We start from the raw sequence: 17,712 nt of genomic DNA on the forward strand, positions 1-17,712 counted from the left end.
AATAGAAAGCTGTGCCAAGATAGCCTGGATGTTGTGGTCTCAGCTGAGCATGTCGTGTCGATAGAGCCCAAAGCCTAGGACGTTTTCACGAGGCAAGGACACGTCCAATAATCGTGAAGTTTGCTAACTTTAAGGTTAAGGATACCATTCTAATAATTCTCTTATAAGAGGACACTAGTAAAGCCGTGTCTGAGGATTTCACTCCCGCTGTCCGGACTGCAAGAAAGAACCTGATTGCCTTCGGACGCTCGCAGGGCCAACCTTTTCGCCTCCGTTTCAATAAGCTGCTGGTTGGTAGCAGTTGTTACATGTACGACGGGAAAACAGAACTTGTTCGAGAGGTCACAAATATTGAACCACGGAGCTTGCTGTATCTGGGAACAAACCCAGATTCAGTCGAAATAACTAGCGATTAGCAGTCAATGAATGTCATTGTGGTTTGTCACTTATCTTTTCAAATATAAGAAGCATTGTACCCAAGCGTGAAGACCTGTTATCTCTTATGGGAACAACGGGAGCTGCTATTGTTGTTCTGACCAAGACATGGTTAACACCTAGCTTGCATGATGCTGAAATATTGCCGGGTTTTAGAGTATACCGTTATACCGTTATGACCGGGTGGTGGGATGTTGCTTGGCATCAAAAATGAAGTACCATCTTGCCCCATTGACGTCCCTAGGAACATTGAGATGGTATGGTCTTTACTTGGTCCCTCACACAACAAGACACTTATTGGAGTTTGTTACCGCCCACCTGATGATGTTTCTCTTGTCGCTGAGCTTCATAAAGCCCTTGCCTTTGTGAAAAGCAGTTTTCCATCTCACAAAATAATGCTTTTCGGTGACTACAATTTCCCCGATATGGACTGCAATGACGTCTATAAGCAAAAGCCTCCGCGGTTTTGTCTTCCCATTTCTGTGATCTGGTCCGTGTTATTTCGTCTGCAGCAGTTGGTCACCGAGCCTACGCGCATGTCAGACGAACCTGTCAGACCATCCTTGATTTAGTGCTTACGGCATCGCCAGAGCTATTTTCTCCAGTAGTAATTTTTGATGGTCTCAGCGACCACAGATTCATGCACACCTCCATAAAAGTACCCTATACTGAACTTAAGAATATTAAATTCTATATAGTGGACTACAACAAAGGGAATTATGTCGCCATGAAGAGGGAGCTAGGTACGTTTTTCGACGAGTTTGTCCGCCTGTTTCCGATGCGATCTGTTGAGGATAATTGGTGTGCCTTCAAGGCTGCTCTTAGCAATCGAACTCAGACATACATACCCAAAATTACAATACGGTCATCCCAGAACGCTCCCTGGTACGACCGCTCGTTGAACCGCTTGGCCAACAGAAAGAAGCGTGGTGATACCTTCGCCCCCTTGAACTACTGGCAAATCTCGTTAACTAGCATTCCTTGTAAGTTGATGGAACATATCATATACTCGAACGTCGCCCGGCATCTCACTTCAGTTAACTACTTCTACGAGTTCCAACATGGGCTTAGGAAGGGCTACTCATGCGAGACGCAGCTTGTGGAGTTCACACATGACATCCAAAGTTGTCTCGATTCAAGGGAACGCACGGACGTCATCTTCCTTGATTTTTCAAAAGCATTCGACACTGTGCCTCATTCTCGTCTCTTGGCTAAGCTCTCAACACTAAACCTCGACCCCTTTGTTTTATCCTGGATAAGAGTCTTCTTGGCGGACCGGGAACAGGCCTTTTTCACTAACAACAGTCTATCCAACTTCACTTCCGTAAGATCAGGTGTACCTAAGGGATCCGTTCTTGGCCGTTTATGGTTTCTTGTTTACATAAATGACTTACCCCAGTGTCTTAGTCGTACTGTGCGACTTTTTGAGGATGACTGTGTTTTATAGAGGAAGATGGCGTCCAGTGCAGACCATGATCTCGTTCAGGAGGAATTGCTCGCGGTGGGGGTCCCGATGGTGTAACACTTGGTCTATGTCTCTCAACATCACTAAGTGCAAGGTCATGTCCTTCTCACGTTCCCCTTCACATGTCTCTTCATCTTATCAACTACACGGCTCCCAGCTGTTATGCGTTCCCACGTATAAATACGTAGGCCTGCATTTAGATTCAACAATGCGTTGGTCCCTGCATATTGATAAGATTGTGTCTGTGCCAAGAAGAATCCTGGGATATCTTCGCCGCCATCTTGCACTTGCTCCGCCTGACATCAAACTCCTATCTTATCGAGCATTCGCACTACCCAAAATTAGAATACGCCTCTGCTGTTTGGGATCCACACCAGGAATATTTGATACATGCCCTTGAATCAGTTCAGAACAGGGCCGCACGCTTCATCACCTCCAGTTATTCATATGATTGTAGCGTCTCGGGACTAAAACAAGACCTTGGCATTCACCATCTCACACTCAGACTAACGGTCTCCCATCTGTGTCTTTTCCATAAGTTATTCTATAACAGAAACACTCGTGATCGTCTTCCCCCCCCCCCCCCCCCTGCGGAATACGTCTCTTCACGTCACGACCACGCTCACAAGATTAGAACTCCACAATGTCATACTAATTCTTTCATGTACTCCTTCATTCCTAAAACAATTCGGGACTAGAATCACCTGCCGGGGTCGCTCGTTTTCATGCAAGACCCTGCCCGCTTTAAGGCTGCCATCACCCAACACTACAAAACAAGCGATCATGAGATATAGACTATATCTCATGATCGCTCCAGGGTCACTTTCCGCCACCTCTTTTTTTTTTTTTTCTCACCTCATCCAATGTCATTTCTGAGTGAGTACTGCGCATCTATTCTGTTGTATATTGGTGTATACCTGTTGAAATATGTTTTGCTGCTTGTCTGTTTCTTTTGTTTTTCTTGTTTTTTTGCATGCTTGTCTTTTTCCTTGTTTATGTCTTGGCCCTCGGTTGTGTAATACCCCCTTGGGGGTCCTCAACTTATGGAAATAAATAAATAAATAAATAGATAATTGAGCTTCTCCAAGGACTTGGGCCCCATGGAGCTCCCCGCGTATCAGTGTCGGGCTCTGGTCTCCCTTTTCGCTTTCGTTCAAGCTGCTGGCCTCCCCGAAGAGCTATAAACAAAACTTCGACCTGTCATCCGTAAGGCCTCACCATAGGTTCATCCTCTCATATTAACCTATGTGAAGTGTGGTAGGGTCCAGTGGCCACCACGGGGAAACATTCCATACCATAATCACTTTTCCATCATTTATTGTTATTGTTGTCGTGCTGAAGTGATAGCTCGGACATCTAAATGAATATTGCGATGCGCTTACCGACTTGACAACTGCGCTCTCTCCCGAAGCCGCCTCCTCCGTGCCGGCATTGTACGAAGCAGAACCCTGCGTACAGAACACACCGATCATTAGTACATCGTTTATGTTGTGATACTGTCGATTGGTAGCCTATGTCGTGTACGTGTAGGGTAAAGGTGGACACCGTTGAAGGAAAAAGAAAAAAAAAGTGGAACGGATGGGCATCGAAATATTGTACAAGTCATTTTTCTGTCCCTACATTATTGCAGGAGGCCAATTCCACCGAAATTCGACCAGCGGTGGAACTTGGACATCTGCGATTTCTAGAAAAAAACAAAAAAAAACAACAACAACGAGACTATATTTGTTGGGACGCGCAAAACGGACGGTGCCTTATCGAACGAAAATGCTAAGACACACAGCGGTATATGAATTGTAGGTAATGTTAAGTTGTTAACGGACCCAGAATAATTTTTAAATCAATTTGATAATTACTTTAGTGATGTAGTGAAACATGTGCCTTTATTAAATAACCCTACTCAGACAGTTCCGCTGCCTCCGTCAAATGAAATACAGTTTTTTCCTCGACCCGAGTACACCTGACGAGGTACCTTCAGATATAAAGTCTCTTCAACCGTTCAAAATCCTTTGGGCATGGTGGCGTATCCACAACGTTCCTTAAACGGTTCGGGCATTCGCTGATTAAGCCATTGCCGGTGATATCAAATGACATATTTTCTCATGGTGTTTTCCCCGACACACTTAATGTTGCTATGGTTGTCCCTATCTGTGAAAAATGAAGTAGGACTGCAGTTGGGAATTATCGTCCTATATCGATGCTTCCTTCTACTAGGAAGATGTTCGAAAAAGTAATACCCAACCGATTAGAAAAATTATTTGAAAGTTTTAAATTATTAAATCCCCCCCCCCCAGTTTGGTTTACCACGAGGTATGTCAACAAGTTTATAGTTGGTGAACGCAAGAGAAAAAAAAGGTAATAAAAAGAATATGTAATCTAAGCTCTCTTATGATGTATATTTTGTAGACTAGATCACGGCGTTCGGTTTAATAAATCGTGAAGCCCTCCTTGGAATGTGAGAGATTTATGGAATCTGCGGCGTACCACCTAGATTATTACGAAGTTATTTGCATAATCGAAAGCAATTTGTGTCTGTATTGTGATGCAGCCCCAAAGGCTTGACAACTGGTGTTCCCAAGGGCTCTATCTCGGACCTTTTTTTATTTCTTGTTTACATTAATGATCTACCTGCCAATTTGTTAGAAAATTGCTTCCCTTACGCTGACGACACTACCGTTTTGGTGGATGCGGTTAGCTCCTCTGCTCTCTTTGCTAAAGCTAATAATGTTTTAAGTGAGTTCTCCCCTTGGCTGTCACTTAATGAATTGTTCCTCAATATTCAGAAAACCTCATAGGTAATTTTCCGCCTACGCCAAAGGCCTCTTGACTTGGAACAAGATACATTATATTTTTCTGGCTGCGCTTTTCAAAGGGTTCCTTCAGTCATGTTCCTAGGAGTCATTATCCAGGATAATTTATGTTGGGATGATCATATCAGTTTTCTTCGATCCAAGACTCCTCCAGGTTTATACGCACTTTCTAGGCTTAGACAACTTCTTCTGATGGTATACTCTGCCCTAATTCATTTACATATTTTTGATGCCTTCCAGGTCTTATTTTTTCTTCTAATCCCGATCCACTTTTAATTGTCGAGAAGAGAACCTTGCGGATTATCTTGTCTACATCCCCCCATGATTCTAAATCGTTCGCTTTCCATTGTCTGCCTCTTCAAGATATTCACATCCTTGTTGCATAAGGTTGCACTTCCAGTGTACAAGCTGTATCATATTATGGTTTCAGGTCGTTCGATCTCAATCAATCATTTCTGAACACCTTACCCCCTACGATGTCAAACTGCCGTGTTACCCACAACCGCCTCCTTCCTGATCGAACTTTGGTGTTCATTCAGTGTCTCATTCCGACTCCAAAATCTGGAATTGTTTGCCGATACATCAAAGATTATTGACCGACTTTTTCCAGTTCAAGCAACAGGAACATATCTTTCTAGGTGGGTAATGTGTATTATGTATCTAAGTTTTTTTTTTAATTCCGTGTTAGCGCCTCAAAGCAATAACTGTGGCTATGAGCGACGTACAGATGTAGACATATGGAGAGAGGACAGTAAGCAAGGAGTGGGGGACAGGGGGGTTAGGATGCCTCCTGGGCCGACTTCAGGGGAACTGTGCCGACATTCGTCTGGAAACTCTTCAGAAAACCCAGGGAAAACCACAGACCGGTGAGGGTATTCGAACCGGTGTCACCTCCCACTGAAAGTATCATCGCTATGTCTCGTTGGTCTAGTTGGTGTGTCCCACTTTTTCGTGTTTCTCTTTCTTTCTTCTTGTCTTCTTTCTTGTTTTTATCTCTCTCTCCACGGCAACATGCCGCACGTCTTGGCAGGCAGTGCTTCTTACGATTTTTTTTTCTTCTGCCAATAAAGGATACCCCTCCCCATCCCAAGCCTAGTGGAAAGAGTTGCACCGATTTTACACTTCAGAATTCAGAGGAAGTTGTTCCTCATAATGACAGCTACGTTGTATTATTCTTGTCTTATACTGCAAATGCTTCCGCTAAAAATTGTCCCCGGGGCAAGAGGATGTTTTCACTACAGCGTTGAACTTGACCTTCTCCGCTGCTTCAAGCGTAGAACAAAAAAAAATGTCCATGATAGGGGTAATTAGGCAATAAGCAATTTGAGACATTGTATGCATTTGTCCCTTCTATAGTCCGAGACCCAGAACATCAGTTCTTTATTGATAAAAAAAAATGTAGTTTACTACTAATTTAATACTATTGACCGTGCCAGTGTCATTTTTAATCGCAAGACGAATGCTGATTTCTGAACCTTAGAAAACCTAGGTGACGCACTGGCGCTGGAATTTCAAACTGCTGGTGATCGCCTCAGCCGACGTCAATAATCTTTGTTATGTGTATTGTATTGTGTTGCTTCTGCTTCAGGTTTTTGGCTGGGTTTTTCTCCTTCACATAGAGTCAGAACATAATCCCTGACACTAATGACTTTAATAAATATATTTTCACTTGTACTTTTGTGTATGGCTATCCTTTGCATGTAAACAGCCTACTGCACACCTGCTGTAGCTGAAAGAAATTGTGATTGATGTCCACACAGATTGAAAAAATGACGAAAGAAGTCGGCCCAGGCTAAAAAATGTGAGCGGGTAAGCGCGCACGCAGCCCTCCCCCGCCGGTAAGCGCGCGGACAACCCTCCGCCCACGTGCCGCGCGGGGAAAAATAAGCGACGGTGGCCCAGACGCTCTGGGGTTCGAACCACACACCTATGGAACCGTACTCCCATCCGGTCTCCTTCACAACATAATATTACTACTTACAAATGCTCTTAAATGTGCATCCAGGTGGTTGTCAAACCCTACCGACACATGAGTTCCCATTGTTTACCTGAGGTATTTTACCGTGCGGTTGTGTAACCTGAGAGCCACATTGTTACGTACTCTTATATATTAAACCACCGCCGTGGGTGTCAGACTAACTTTTTGATGCAGCAGCTCATTAGGACAAAATGTCACTGCACTATGGGTGAGTGTAACATATATCGTTGGAGAGGGCTTTCAAGGGCGTACGCAACGGTGTGGCCTTTGTCTTCATGGGTCACTTAGTACGCGTCTGTTTGCGATTTTTTTCTTTAAATACCTAAAGCAGGTGGAGGTTGCTCTATTATCGTGAAGTTGGTTACACTTTCTACACACACGCACACACACAAAAGTTCGGAGCTTTGAGTCAAACACCGTTTGCGCTGTACGCTGCACAGGAACGAACCGAACATATATCCGAACAAATTAGGATGGCATACTCCTGTAAAATTTCAAGCAATTCACATTCACAAAGGTTGTGCTGCACATTACTGGTTCCTTTTTCTGGTTCCTGAGCTAACTCTTGAGTTCGCTTCTTTATCTTTTTACAGTACCACAGCGTTTCACTCTAGCAGGGAAACTCTACAACATATCTAGGGGGTCTAATATGAGTGACCGGAGTTGACGGTTGTTTTCCGTAATTCTTGAGTATATTCACCAGAAGATCACTTGTACCGCGATGTCACGATACTCTTTGGCTCTCTCCAATGCTCCATCTACTGCACTGAACGCGGAATAAACGCGTAAAAGCAGAAGACCCGTCCACACCACGACACTGCTGCCTTCTCCGAAGCGACGATACCGTCCGACCTCGGAGCGAATTGCCGGATATTAGATTAGTTGCAACAAATAAACGAAGAAAGACACCATTAATTCCCGGAACACAATAAACTCCGAAAAGATCCCTTCCGTATGTGACAAAAATAAACTCCGAACCCCCCCCCCCCCGATTCCTCATTGCATCTTGCATATGCCAGAGCTCTCTGCCTTTCTACAAAAGACCAAGAGCGATACGAAAGGGAGCATTCCACAACACAATCGTCAGCATTAACTGAAAACATTATACAGGGTGTCCCAGAAAACGTGTCATTGAATTATAATAAAAAAACTACACCACCTAGAGTCATGCGGTCAATGGCATTTGTTCTTACTGGGTTTTTGCCACCTCCTCGTGTGAATGTCGTGTAACGTAAATTTAATTATGTAAATTTTTGCGAGCTTAAGTCGGAAATTTGCCTAGTAAAGGTCACTTTTTTACCCCACCAATGTGAAGAGCGTGTCTAATTTAGTCAAATTAATGATAATTGACAGGGATATTCAGAACCTATCCCATCGGAAAAAATAGCCGAACATCATGCTCTACGGAGGTCGCACAGAATAGCGCGCGATGAATTTTTCAGCGCAATCTTTGTCAGTCCGACGAAAGGAGGTTGGAAACCCAGCCCTCCCCGACATCGCAGAAAGAGATAAAACAGGCACGGCTTATGACGTCCAGCTTTCGCTGGGATAATGCTTTCCCTCTCCCAATTTTAGGAACTGTTACTTTTTGTACTATCACTCTGTGGGCTGGCTTCGGAACCTCCTTTCGTCGCACTGCGAGCGATTGCGCCCAAAAAGTAATCGCGCGCTATGGTCCGGTGTTCCGAAAAGCATGATATTCGGCTATTTTTTCCGATGGGATAGCTCGTGAGTATCACTGTGAATTATCATGAATTTGAGTGAATTCGGCACGCTCTACATATTGGTGGGGTAAAAAAGTGACCTTTACTTGGCAAATTTCCGAGTTGAGTTCGTAAATATTTACATAATTAAACTTGGAGTACATGACATTCACATTAGGAGGTGGCAAAAACCTAATAAGAGCAGATGCTGTTGACTGCATGATTCTAGGTGGCGTAGTTTTTTTATTATAATTCAATGACACGTTTTCTGGGACACCCTGTATATTTTTTGGTGCAAGCATAAACCCAGGAAAAGCTAAATTGTTGGACGCGTAAGAGTCCAGTGCCAATGTATTTTCGAGGTTACACATTGCATATGCCGCAAGGTAGGATAATTTCGACTATAGGGGATCCTTTTGACGTGCGTCGGGTACGGCCGACACCCGCTTCTGGATACAATGTTTACTCCCCACCACTGCTAGCACCCAGAAAAAAGTCATGCTTGTCACGATACACTGCGTCTCATACAGCAAGTATACCTCCCACGTACGTATATAATACTAATTGGTATTATGTACTTACCGTTTCCTTCGCTGCAGAGGTGACATGGTCAGACATTTCCGTTCCAGTGGTAAGAGAACTGAGGGGAAAAGAAACGGCACATGAAGCCTTATTTCAGGAACAGGGTCATTCAGAAACATCCCTGATCTTCACTTTCAGACAGAACTGAGTCAACCCAAAGGGAGGCTTTGACCCGCTTGGGAATGGAAATATCCTAGAGACGATTACACCTAAGTTGATATACTGAAAGCGGGGTGTCGTCTGAGCTCGCTCATTGGTGATGAGGTGACCTGAGGTGAGGAGACCCCGGCACGATGCTAACTTCTCCCTCACTCGTAGATGTTGTACGTATGAATCGTGATTTGTTCTTTCAACGTGTGAGTACACTATTTGCATTGTATGCAATTCTCAAGGTGTCACTTCTACTTCAGCGATGCTTCGAGGCAAGCACGTATTCTTGCCACGTTAAGCACATGCGTTGTACAAATCTGCGTTGTACGAATGACAAGATCACATTGTGCACACACAAGAAGGATGTGTTGACTACTGCGCTAGGAACGATAAGGGGACACTAAAATGACTCTCGTACATTGTCTAAAAAAAGAAAAACTTCAGAGAGTCAAAGCATGGGTTTCACTGTACCTAAATATGTGAAAGGCTTTGCATGACCCTGCATGGCGCCACTAAGGAAGTGAACTTCAAAGCATAATATGCTGCTAGCTAGCCCTCATCTCGAATGATACCCTTATATTCCGGGATTTGTTGAAAACAGGGGGAGTACGCCTTTTTTGTGACAATTATGAACAGCATAAGTGTCACAAACAAGCCTTACGCCTCACGTTTGGAACGAATCAGGAGCGATATCGAAGACATTTCCAATAATGGTTGGCTAGGAGCAAGTCGTGCGGTGAAGTTCATTTTTAAGAGTGCAGGCGCTTTCACAGTTTAAGAGGCTGATCAAAGGGTGAAGTGAATGTAACTCTTCCCCTCGTCTTGTGTGTCAGCAGACACGACTCGGGTACAGCAAAAGGGTATAAAAGGTTGCCGTGAGTAGTATAACTATATGTCCTATAGCCAAAAGTTTTCTATAATCCAATTCCAATCCAATTCGAATCCAATTCTAAGCCATAATCCAGTTCTAATCCAACACAAGCCAAATCCAAAGCCATCTGATTTGCCGCCATTAGCTCCGCCCACTGCACGTTGATTGGCCCATGCTAAGCCTACTGATATTTGATTGGCTGACCGTATATCTGCTCCTTTATGATAATTAGTTGGCTTAGCTCCACCCAGTTCACGCTGACTGGCCCGTGCTAAGCCTACTGATCATTGATTGGTTGCCTCTAGCTCCGCCCCTTTATGCTAATTACTCGGCTCCACCCACTTCACGCTTATTGGTGCATGCATACCGCTGAGCACAGCTCCACCCCTTTATGCTAATTAACCAGCTCCACTGATTGCTCCATTCGAAGCCTACTGATCACTCTCCACGTTTTCTAGACTTTCTAAGCCCTCTGATTGGCCGTCCCCAATTTAAGCCTACCAACTGGCCCATTCTAAGCCCACTGATTGGCTGACTAAGCCTGCTGAACATAGCCTTCGTTAGCGCTCGGGAGCGAGCCCGCTGTGGCTTTATCTCATACGTCCAAACTTACCTCGCGCCTCCACATGGCGCAACTCAGGTGCATCAACTCCATTTGGTTCCGCTTTGAGGCATCACACAAGCGAGAGAACTTCGTCGTGATGTGCTGCCACATATTGCACTCCCGTTTCACCGCAAACAAGTTGTGGGACATCATACGTGAAATCTTGGGTGAGTACCTGTCAGCTTACCGGGAGCAATCACTGCGCGAGCTTCAGGAACTATGTCAGGAAGAAATAAGAGCCCTGGAGACGATCATCAATCGCACTAGGAGCTATGGATGAAAATAAAGATGCATCACACCTCGCTACACACCCTGCTCAAGTTATTCCATGATGCGCATGCAGTTCCAGCACCCTGTTGAATTCTCGTCTCTGCCGCGTCCATGTGTGGGAAAACGGTGCTCACGCAGAATATAATGAGACACCCCGAGTTATTTAGCATCCCACCGTAGAAGATACTCTACGTACAAAAGTATGCAGCAGGATGGGAAAAGGATCTCGACAGCGTGGAGTTTATGGACAGGATACCCACAGATTGGGATGAGCAATATCCCATTCTCATAGTTATTGACGATCAAATCACGGAACAAGGGTTCTATCGGAAGTAGAGTTACTGTTTGTGCGTGGAAGCCACCATAAGAATGAGCCCGTGATCCTGATCACACAAGCCTTGTTCTACCACAACGCCGCTTTTCGAACGACATCACTGAACGCCAGTTATGTCGTATTGTTCCCGAATGCGCGGTCCGTACAACAGATCGAAACCTTCGGACGTCAAGTATTCGGGAAACAGGGGCTCTCCTATTTTCTCAACGCATATAACCACGCGACGGAGAAGGCGCATAGTTATTTAGTTGTGGATTTCACTCGCAAACACACAGCCTGCAAACACACCAATAGCCTGTGAACGGGTATTTTACCGCACGACCGGCAGTTCCTGTTTACGCCTGCAAAATGACTGCCGATCTTAGAAGACATCTCACGCTTCTCAAAATATTGGCCACCAGCAAGCCAACACACTGCGCAGAGCTACTTAAAGAGCTCAGCTGCGACAACATTCGAATTCTTTCGGAAATCTGTCTGAACATTCTACGCGCAAATATCCCACTTTCAACGGAACTTCATAAAAACTTGAAGAAACACAAAAAAATCCTCCGCTTCCTCGCTTACATGTCACTTCACAAGCGCCCCAGCACTTGAAGGAATATAATAGACAACAACCAGGTGGTCTCATTCCCATACTTCCACTGCTCCTCTCAGGGCTATCAAGTCTCGTGGCGGGAGTCGCCGGGCGAGCGATATCCAAAGCCATCGGTCACGGCTCATAGAATAGAAATAGGTGAAGTTCTGAAATCTAATGATTCGGACGATGTAAAAGTGGGCAAAATACTGGAAGCCCTCTATTACTTGCTGGAGCGTGCTCACTATCATCCTCCTTCCCCTCCTCCTCCTCCTCCTCCTCCTCTGGAACCTGTCCATTCGGCACCCAAAGCAGAACCCAATCAATTCGATTTTATTCCTCTACCCTCCGGCGTTGATAACGCATGCGCGAAAATTGTGCTAAAAGAATTGAAGAAAGTTTTCACCTGGCAGGCGGATAAAGTTCTAGTATATAGAGGGAAGCGAATCAACCGCTCAAACATTGTGGCCCTTGTGATATACTTAGCACGTCGTAGCGCGCTCATCAAGAAACCCAGTTGGTACAAAAAAGTATCGAAAATTATAAGCGCTCTGAAAATGCACGCTTGCTTGAGCACATATGGGTAGAAAGATCAAGGAGAAAGGGTTATGTGGAGAGGATCGGTTATGACAAGCTCACGCGAGCAGAAGCCATCGAACAGCTGAAAAAAGAAGATGCTTACACAAAGATGCTCACAAGCCTGTGGAGAAAAAAATTAAACGGCGCTCCATCATCGCAACTCACGTGAGGGATTTATATCAGGCTGACCTCCTGGATATGCGTAAATATCAGAAATTTAACAAGGGCTTCAGGTACATCTTTACAGTCATAGGTACGTTACCGAGGTACCTGTACATGGTCCCCATTCGCACAAAGCACCCGCAAGACATAAAGAAAGCTTTCCAACAAGTTTTCCGTCATGGAATTCCGAAGAATCTCCTCACGGATCACGGAAGCGAATTTTGGGGTTTCCCCATTCATTCCCCAACGAATACCCTTTAGGTTTTGCATTTGTTCTGATGTTTTAATGATTAAAGATACTCGTGGGGAGATAATCGCCCACATCGCCCACTTGATGGCGTTTGCTCGCGAAGTTCACAGTGACGGAGCCATTGCGAATACCCTAATGGACGTGATCCATGAGTCCACAGGGTGCGTAGAAAATTATGAGCGGGAAGGGAGCGGGTTCGTGTACGTCCAAAAAGTTCAAATATGTATTTCCGTGGTGAAAACGAAAAAATTCGGATGCAATGGGGCACTACCCGATCATTTGGCTAAACGCAGGAATGTTCTAACAAATATTCATTTACTGGCATGTAAGAAGGGTGAGTGTTTTAAATACATCACGCTCGCCCTCCTGCATCCACAGAGTTGGAATACACGATCAAAAAAATATGAAAATGACGCCGCAGAGTACTGGTGGCCTAGTCGCTTCCCCGTTTCCTAGTCTGACCTGGACGAATTCGAAGAGAAAAACATGATATCCGTGTATGTATACGAGTACGTCGATCAGGGAACGCACGTGTCAGGACCCCCAAAACTCGAGTATGAAAAGAAAATTCACTTATTGGCTATAGACCAGCATTTTTTTTGGAATCAAGTCCCTCGAGCAGTTACTGATTAGGAAAAACAAGCGCTTCGTATGCGAGCGTTGCACGGCTCTTTCTTGAAGGAAGAGAGCATGGCGAAACATCGTCGCCTGTGCGCGGACGTAAACGAAATCATATTGGAATTTTGCGAACCGGGCAAAAACTTTGTAGAATTTACTAAAATACAGTACAAGCAGCAGTATAACTAGGGCGTCGCGTTGGACACGGACAGCGTACTCGCGCCCAGTGGTGTTGGCATGCAGTGTCACATCACCTCTAGCTTCTGTGCCGTGCTCGTGCGCACTCACGACTCGAAGGAAAGGGGCGCATCAGGACGCACCACGGTGAAGATTCCGCGAGGCAGTGCGTGAAAGCTTTGATGGAAATGCGGGACGAGATGATCGCCCTGAACGCCTGCCCCGCTGAAATTGTGCTGAATGATGAAGAACGAGCACGGCAGAGAGCTGCCACCCACTGTGCGTACTGTAGGCGGGAGTTCGCGCAAGATCTACCCCGTGTCCGGCACCACGACCATTCCAAGCGTTGTACTGCCGGCAAGACAAATTACATTGTGACGCTATGCAACCCCTGTAACGTGGCGTGCACGACGCGGTAAAAACTGCCCATCATGGTGCACAATCTGGCCTACGATTTGGCCGGACTACTACTGCTACTACTGCTCCGCTACTGCGGGAATTTCACCTTCTCGGATGGAAGCGCGCTCCCTTCATTGTGGCCAGTTCTATGGAAAAAATCTGATCGTGCGACACTGGCACCTTCCTATTCCAGATACCATGCAGTACCTAAATTCGTCGCTGGGAGAGCTCGTGGAAAGCGTCAAATCCATGGGGGGCGCAGAGGCGTTCCAATGCCTGAAGCATGCATTTGGAGGCGACTACGAAATTTTGCTTCGTAAAGGTCTATTCCCGTAGAGCCACGTTAGCTCGTTCGCAGTATACGACGAATTGCCTCTGCCGGCAAACTCCGCTTTCCGAAACGATCTGACGGGGGAGGATATAAGCGACGAAGACTATCAGTACGCGCTGCACGTATTTGAACATTTGGGTGCTCGAATCTGAGGGATTATAACTCATTGTACCTGAAAACGGATGCCCTGTTACATGCTGACGTAATGCAGCACTTCCGGCGCCTGTGCTACAACGCGCGCGGATTGGAATTGCTTCGTTGCGTTTCTCTGGCATCCTATTCTTGGCAATGCACTCTAAATTACATGCAGGCAAAATTGGAGCTGATCATCGATGAGGACATGTACCGAACCACTGAATCGGGTGTTAGAGGCGGGCTCTGTCAGGCGAGCAGGCGTCATTTACGGGTGTAGTTGATGGACGGACCAGGCAGGAAATACAAGAAGGCTTTAATACTGTGGCCGTTTGCCACCAACTACTAGAAACGAATGAATGGGGCTCGCAGGCACCAGGAGCGCGAGAGGGGTGTGACACAAGTGTTGGCTTCGTCTGCGTCGGAAGCGCTGGACGCGCGAATACCTCCTTCAGCTGCGGTCAGCGCACACAACCACCTCACCAGCAGTGTCCGAGACGCAATTGAGGGAAGGCGACGTCGTGCAAGTGCAAGAAGATCATGTCCGTCCATCGTTTTGGAAGTTGGCTCGCGTGTCAAGCGTCATACGAGGACGAGACGGCGTCGTACGGGCGTGCTCGCTGCGCCTGGCCAACGGGTCATCAATCGTCCGACCCGTCCAAAGGCTTTGTCGCCTCGAAGTTGACGCGCCCCAAGTCCCGGCGCGGGATGATGTTGCATAACTTAGAGGAGGACGATGGGCGACTAGGTGCATGCGATTGCGATTAGCGCGCGGCTCCTGGCTCGGGTTGGGATTCGGGGCACATGTGGATTAAAGCTTGTTGGTGTTGGTCACCTGGAGCTTCGGTCGGTCTGACTCATTGCCATCTTCATCGTTGTCCACGGCCCGCTACAGTGCTCCCCTCCCCAGACGCGGAGCGGCGAGAAAGAAGAAGAATGGTGAACTGCGTCAGACACCGGAGGGAGAGAGCGAGAACGGCCGTGGATGACGTGCACTAGTGGACGAATTCGTGGGACAGCAGAATACCCGTTGCGTGAAGCTCTCGATGAGCGAGGCAGATGAAGGGCGACTCGTTGGGCGTCAGAGTCGTGGCCTGGGGTGCCGGAACGGGCACGGGAGCGTGAGCTCGTAGGGTCCCAGGAAGTGATGCTGCGTACCCGTGAGGACTGCCGTGAAAACTGCCGAGACGCCGGCTAATGCGGGCCGTGGCGTCGGCGGCCGCGACTGCCGAAACCGGCAGGCGAGCACTTTGCTCTGTTGTCGCGGCCGGCTGCGAATGAGCGTCGAGAGGCGGAAGGGAAGTGGCGGGTAGTGAGTGTGCCGGGGTCCGTGCACAGCACAGGGCGGTCCCCGGGATCCGTCAAGTGATGATCGGTTAGAGGATCGTATGACCAGTGACCGGTCGGAGCGTTGCATGATCGTCCAAATCGGTACGGTGGAGGGTGACGGTAAGTGAGCGTCGGCGCGTCAGTCGACGGGCGAAGGGCAGTCGTGATGCTGTCGTCGTGAGCCGGACGGTGAAATGCTGCACGGCTGCAGAGGTGGGGGGGGGGGGGCGTGCTGGACGGTGAGGCCGCAGGTGGAAAGGCGCTGGGTACGTTAACGGCGAGGTTTGCTGGCGGTGGGTCCCTGTATAGAGTGCTGTGGTAGTGCTCGTCGAAGGCGTCGTCAGGAATTTGGGATAGTAAAGAGCCGAATTGCTCCGAACATGGTGTTCGTTGTTCGGGTCACCAAATGTACTTGATGGACGGACCAGGCAGGAAATACAAGAAGGCTTTAATACTGTGGCCGTTTGCCACCAACTACTAGAAACGAATGAATGGGGCTCGCAGGCACAAGGAGCGCGAGGGGGGCGTGACACAAATGTTGGCTTCGTCTGCGTCAGGGAGCGGCGCGCCGTCTGCTACACGGGCTAACAACCCGCTGTGCAGTGGCTACGATCCCGATAAAGAGGAGGTGTACCCCCATATTGTACATAGATTGCAACAATCTTTACGGATTCAGTATGATAAAGCACTTCCCCATCGGCGATTTCGAATGGGTCGAGGATTTTAGCTCCGTGGATTTTATGCGTCACCCCACGGATTCGGACGTGGGATACGTGTACGTGTGCGATTTGGAGTATCCAAAATTTATCCAAAAACCTTCCCCCTGGCTCCCGAGAAGGCGGTCGTCCCGAAGGAATGGCTCTCACCATTCCAGCGGGGGCTCCTCGAAGAGTTAATGTATCAGCCGACGAACAGCAAAAAGCTGCTGCTGACGTGCAAGCACAAGGTCGCGTACGTTGTTCATTACGTGCTGCTCGCGCTCTATTGTAGACTGGGCATGAGCGTGACAAAAATTCACAGCATTCTAAAATTTCGTCAGGCACCATTCCTGCCTCCCTACATCGAGGACTATGTTGCCAGACGCGTCGCCTCAAGCACGACGGTTGACAAAATTTTCTATAAAATCGCAAACAATGCAGCCTTCGGACGTACGTTGCTAAATAAATTTAATACGCGGGATATTCGATTAGCCTTCGATTAGGAGACGGCGAGTCGCATCGGGAGTCGGGCAGAATGAGTGAGAATGAAAATTTTGTCCCCCGATTGTGTCAAGTACGAAATACGCAAAAAAAGGTGCGATGCGATTTCCCCCTGCAGATTGGCTTCACGATTTTAAAACTGAGTAAGTTAACCATGTACTCGTTCTATTATGAAACCCTGCTGAGGGGGCTCACTTGTCCGGTGATTACCTGCTACTTTGACACGGATTCTCTGATCCTCTGCCTATTCTGTAAGGACTACGAAGATCAGTTACGAGCGATCGCCGACGAACATTTAGACTTGTCTTCCTTCGATCGGGATCATCCGCTGTACAGCGAGACGAATCGCGGTAGGCTTGGCGCGTTCAAAAGTGAAACGGGTAGCATACCCATCGAGGAAGTAGTATGCTTGAAAGCCAAAATGTATTCCATCAAGTTAGCCTGGGGAAAACAGATAGCAAGAGCTAGAGGGGTTAAAAAGAACATTGTGCGCAAACACCTCCTCTATGATACGTACCGCGATTCCCTATTCAAGCACACTAGCGTATCGCACGAACAAGTGGGAAAGAAACAGTGCATGTACACCATAAGAATTGTGAAAAGAAGTCTGATGGCATACGACGACAAACGATACCTCCACAATGACGTGGACTCCTACCCGTACGGAAGCTGCGAATATGGTAAGCTCGAGTGGATCACATAGATAGCGGGATTTCACCTGTCGTTTTTCTCCCCGCACAGATAATGCAGTGGATGAGAA

The 17,712-nt window shown here is 47.0% G+C and overlaps 1 protein-coding gene across 1 annotated transcript in view; it reads right to left on the reverse strand.

Annotated features, from left to right (window-relative positions):
- The window catches only part of LOC135373951 (atlastin-2-like), a 99,413-nt gene that overhangs the window by 57,655 nt on the left and 24,046 nt on the right, over nt 1-17,712 (reverse strand). The window contains exons 5-6 of the mRNA XM_064606984.1: nt 8,974-9,031; nt 3,283-3,348 (exon numbers count right to left, since the gene is read on the reverse strand). Coding sequence (XP_064463054.1) covers nt 3,283-3,348; nt 8,974-9,031 — 124 coding nt within the window. The remainder of the gene's footprint in view (nt 1-3,282; nt 3,349-8,973; nt 9,032-17,712) is intronic.

This window comes from Ornithodoros turicata, unplaced genomic scaffold (assembly GCF_037126465.1).
Source record: "Ornithodoros turicata isolate Travis unplaced genomic scaffold, ASM3712646v1 Chromosome36, whole genome shotgun sequence".
Lineage (NCBI taxonomy): Eukaryota > Metazoa > Arthropoda > Arachnida > Ixodida > Argasidae > Ornithodoros > Ornithodoros turicata.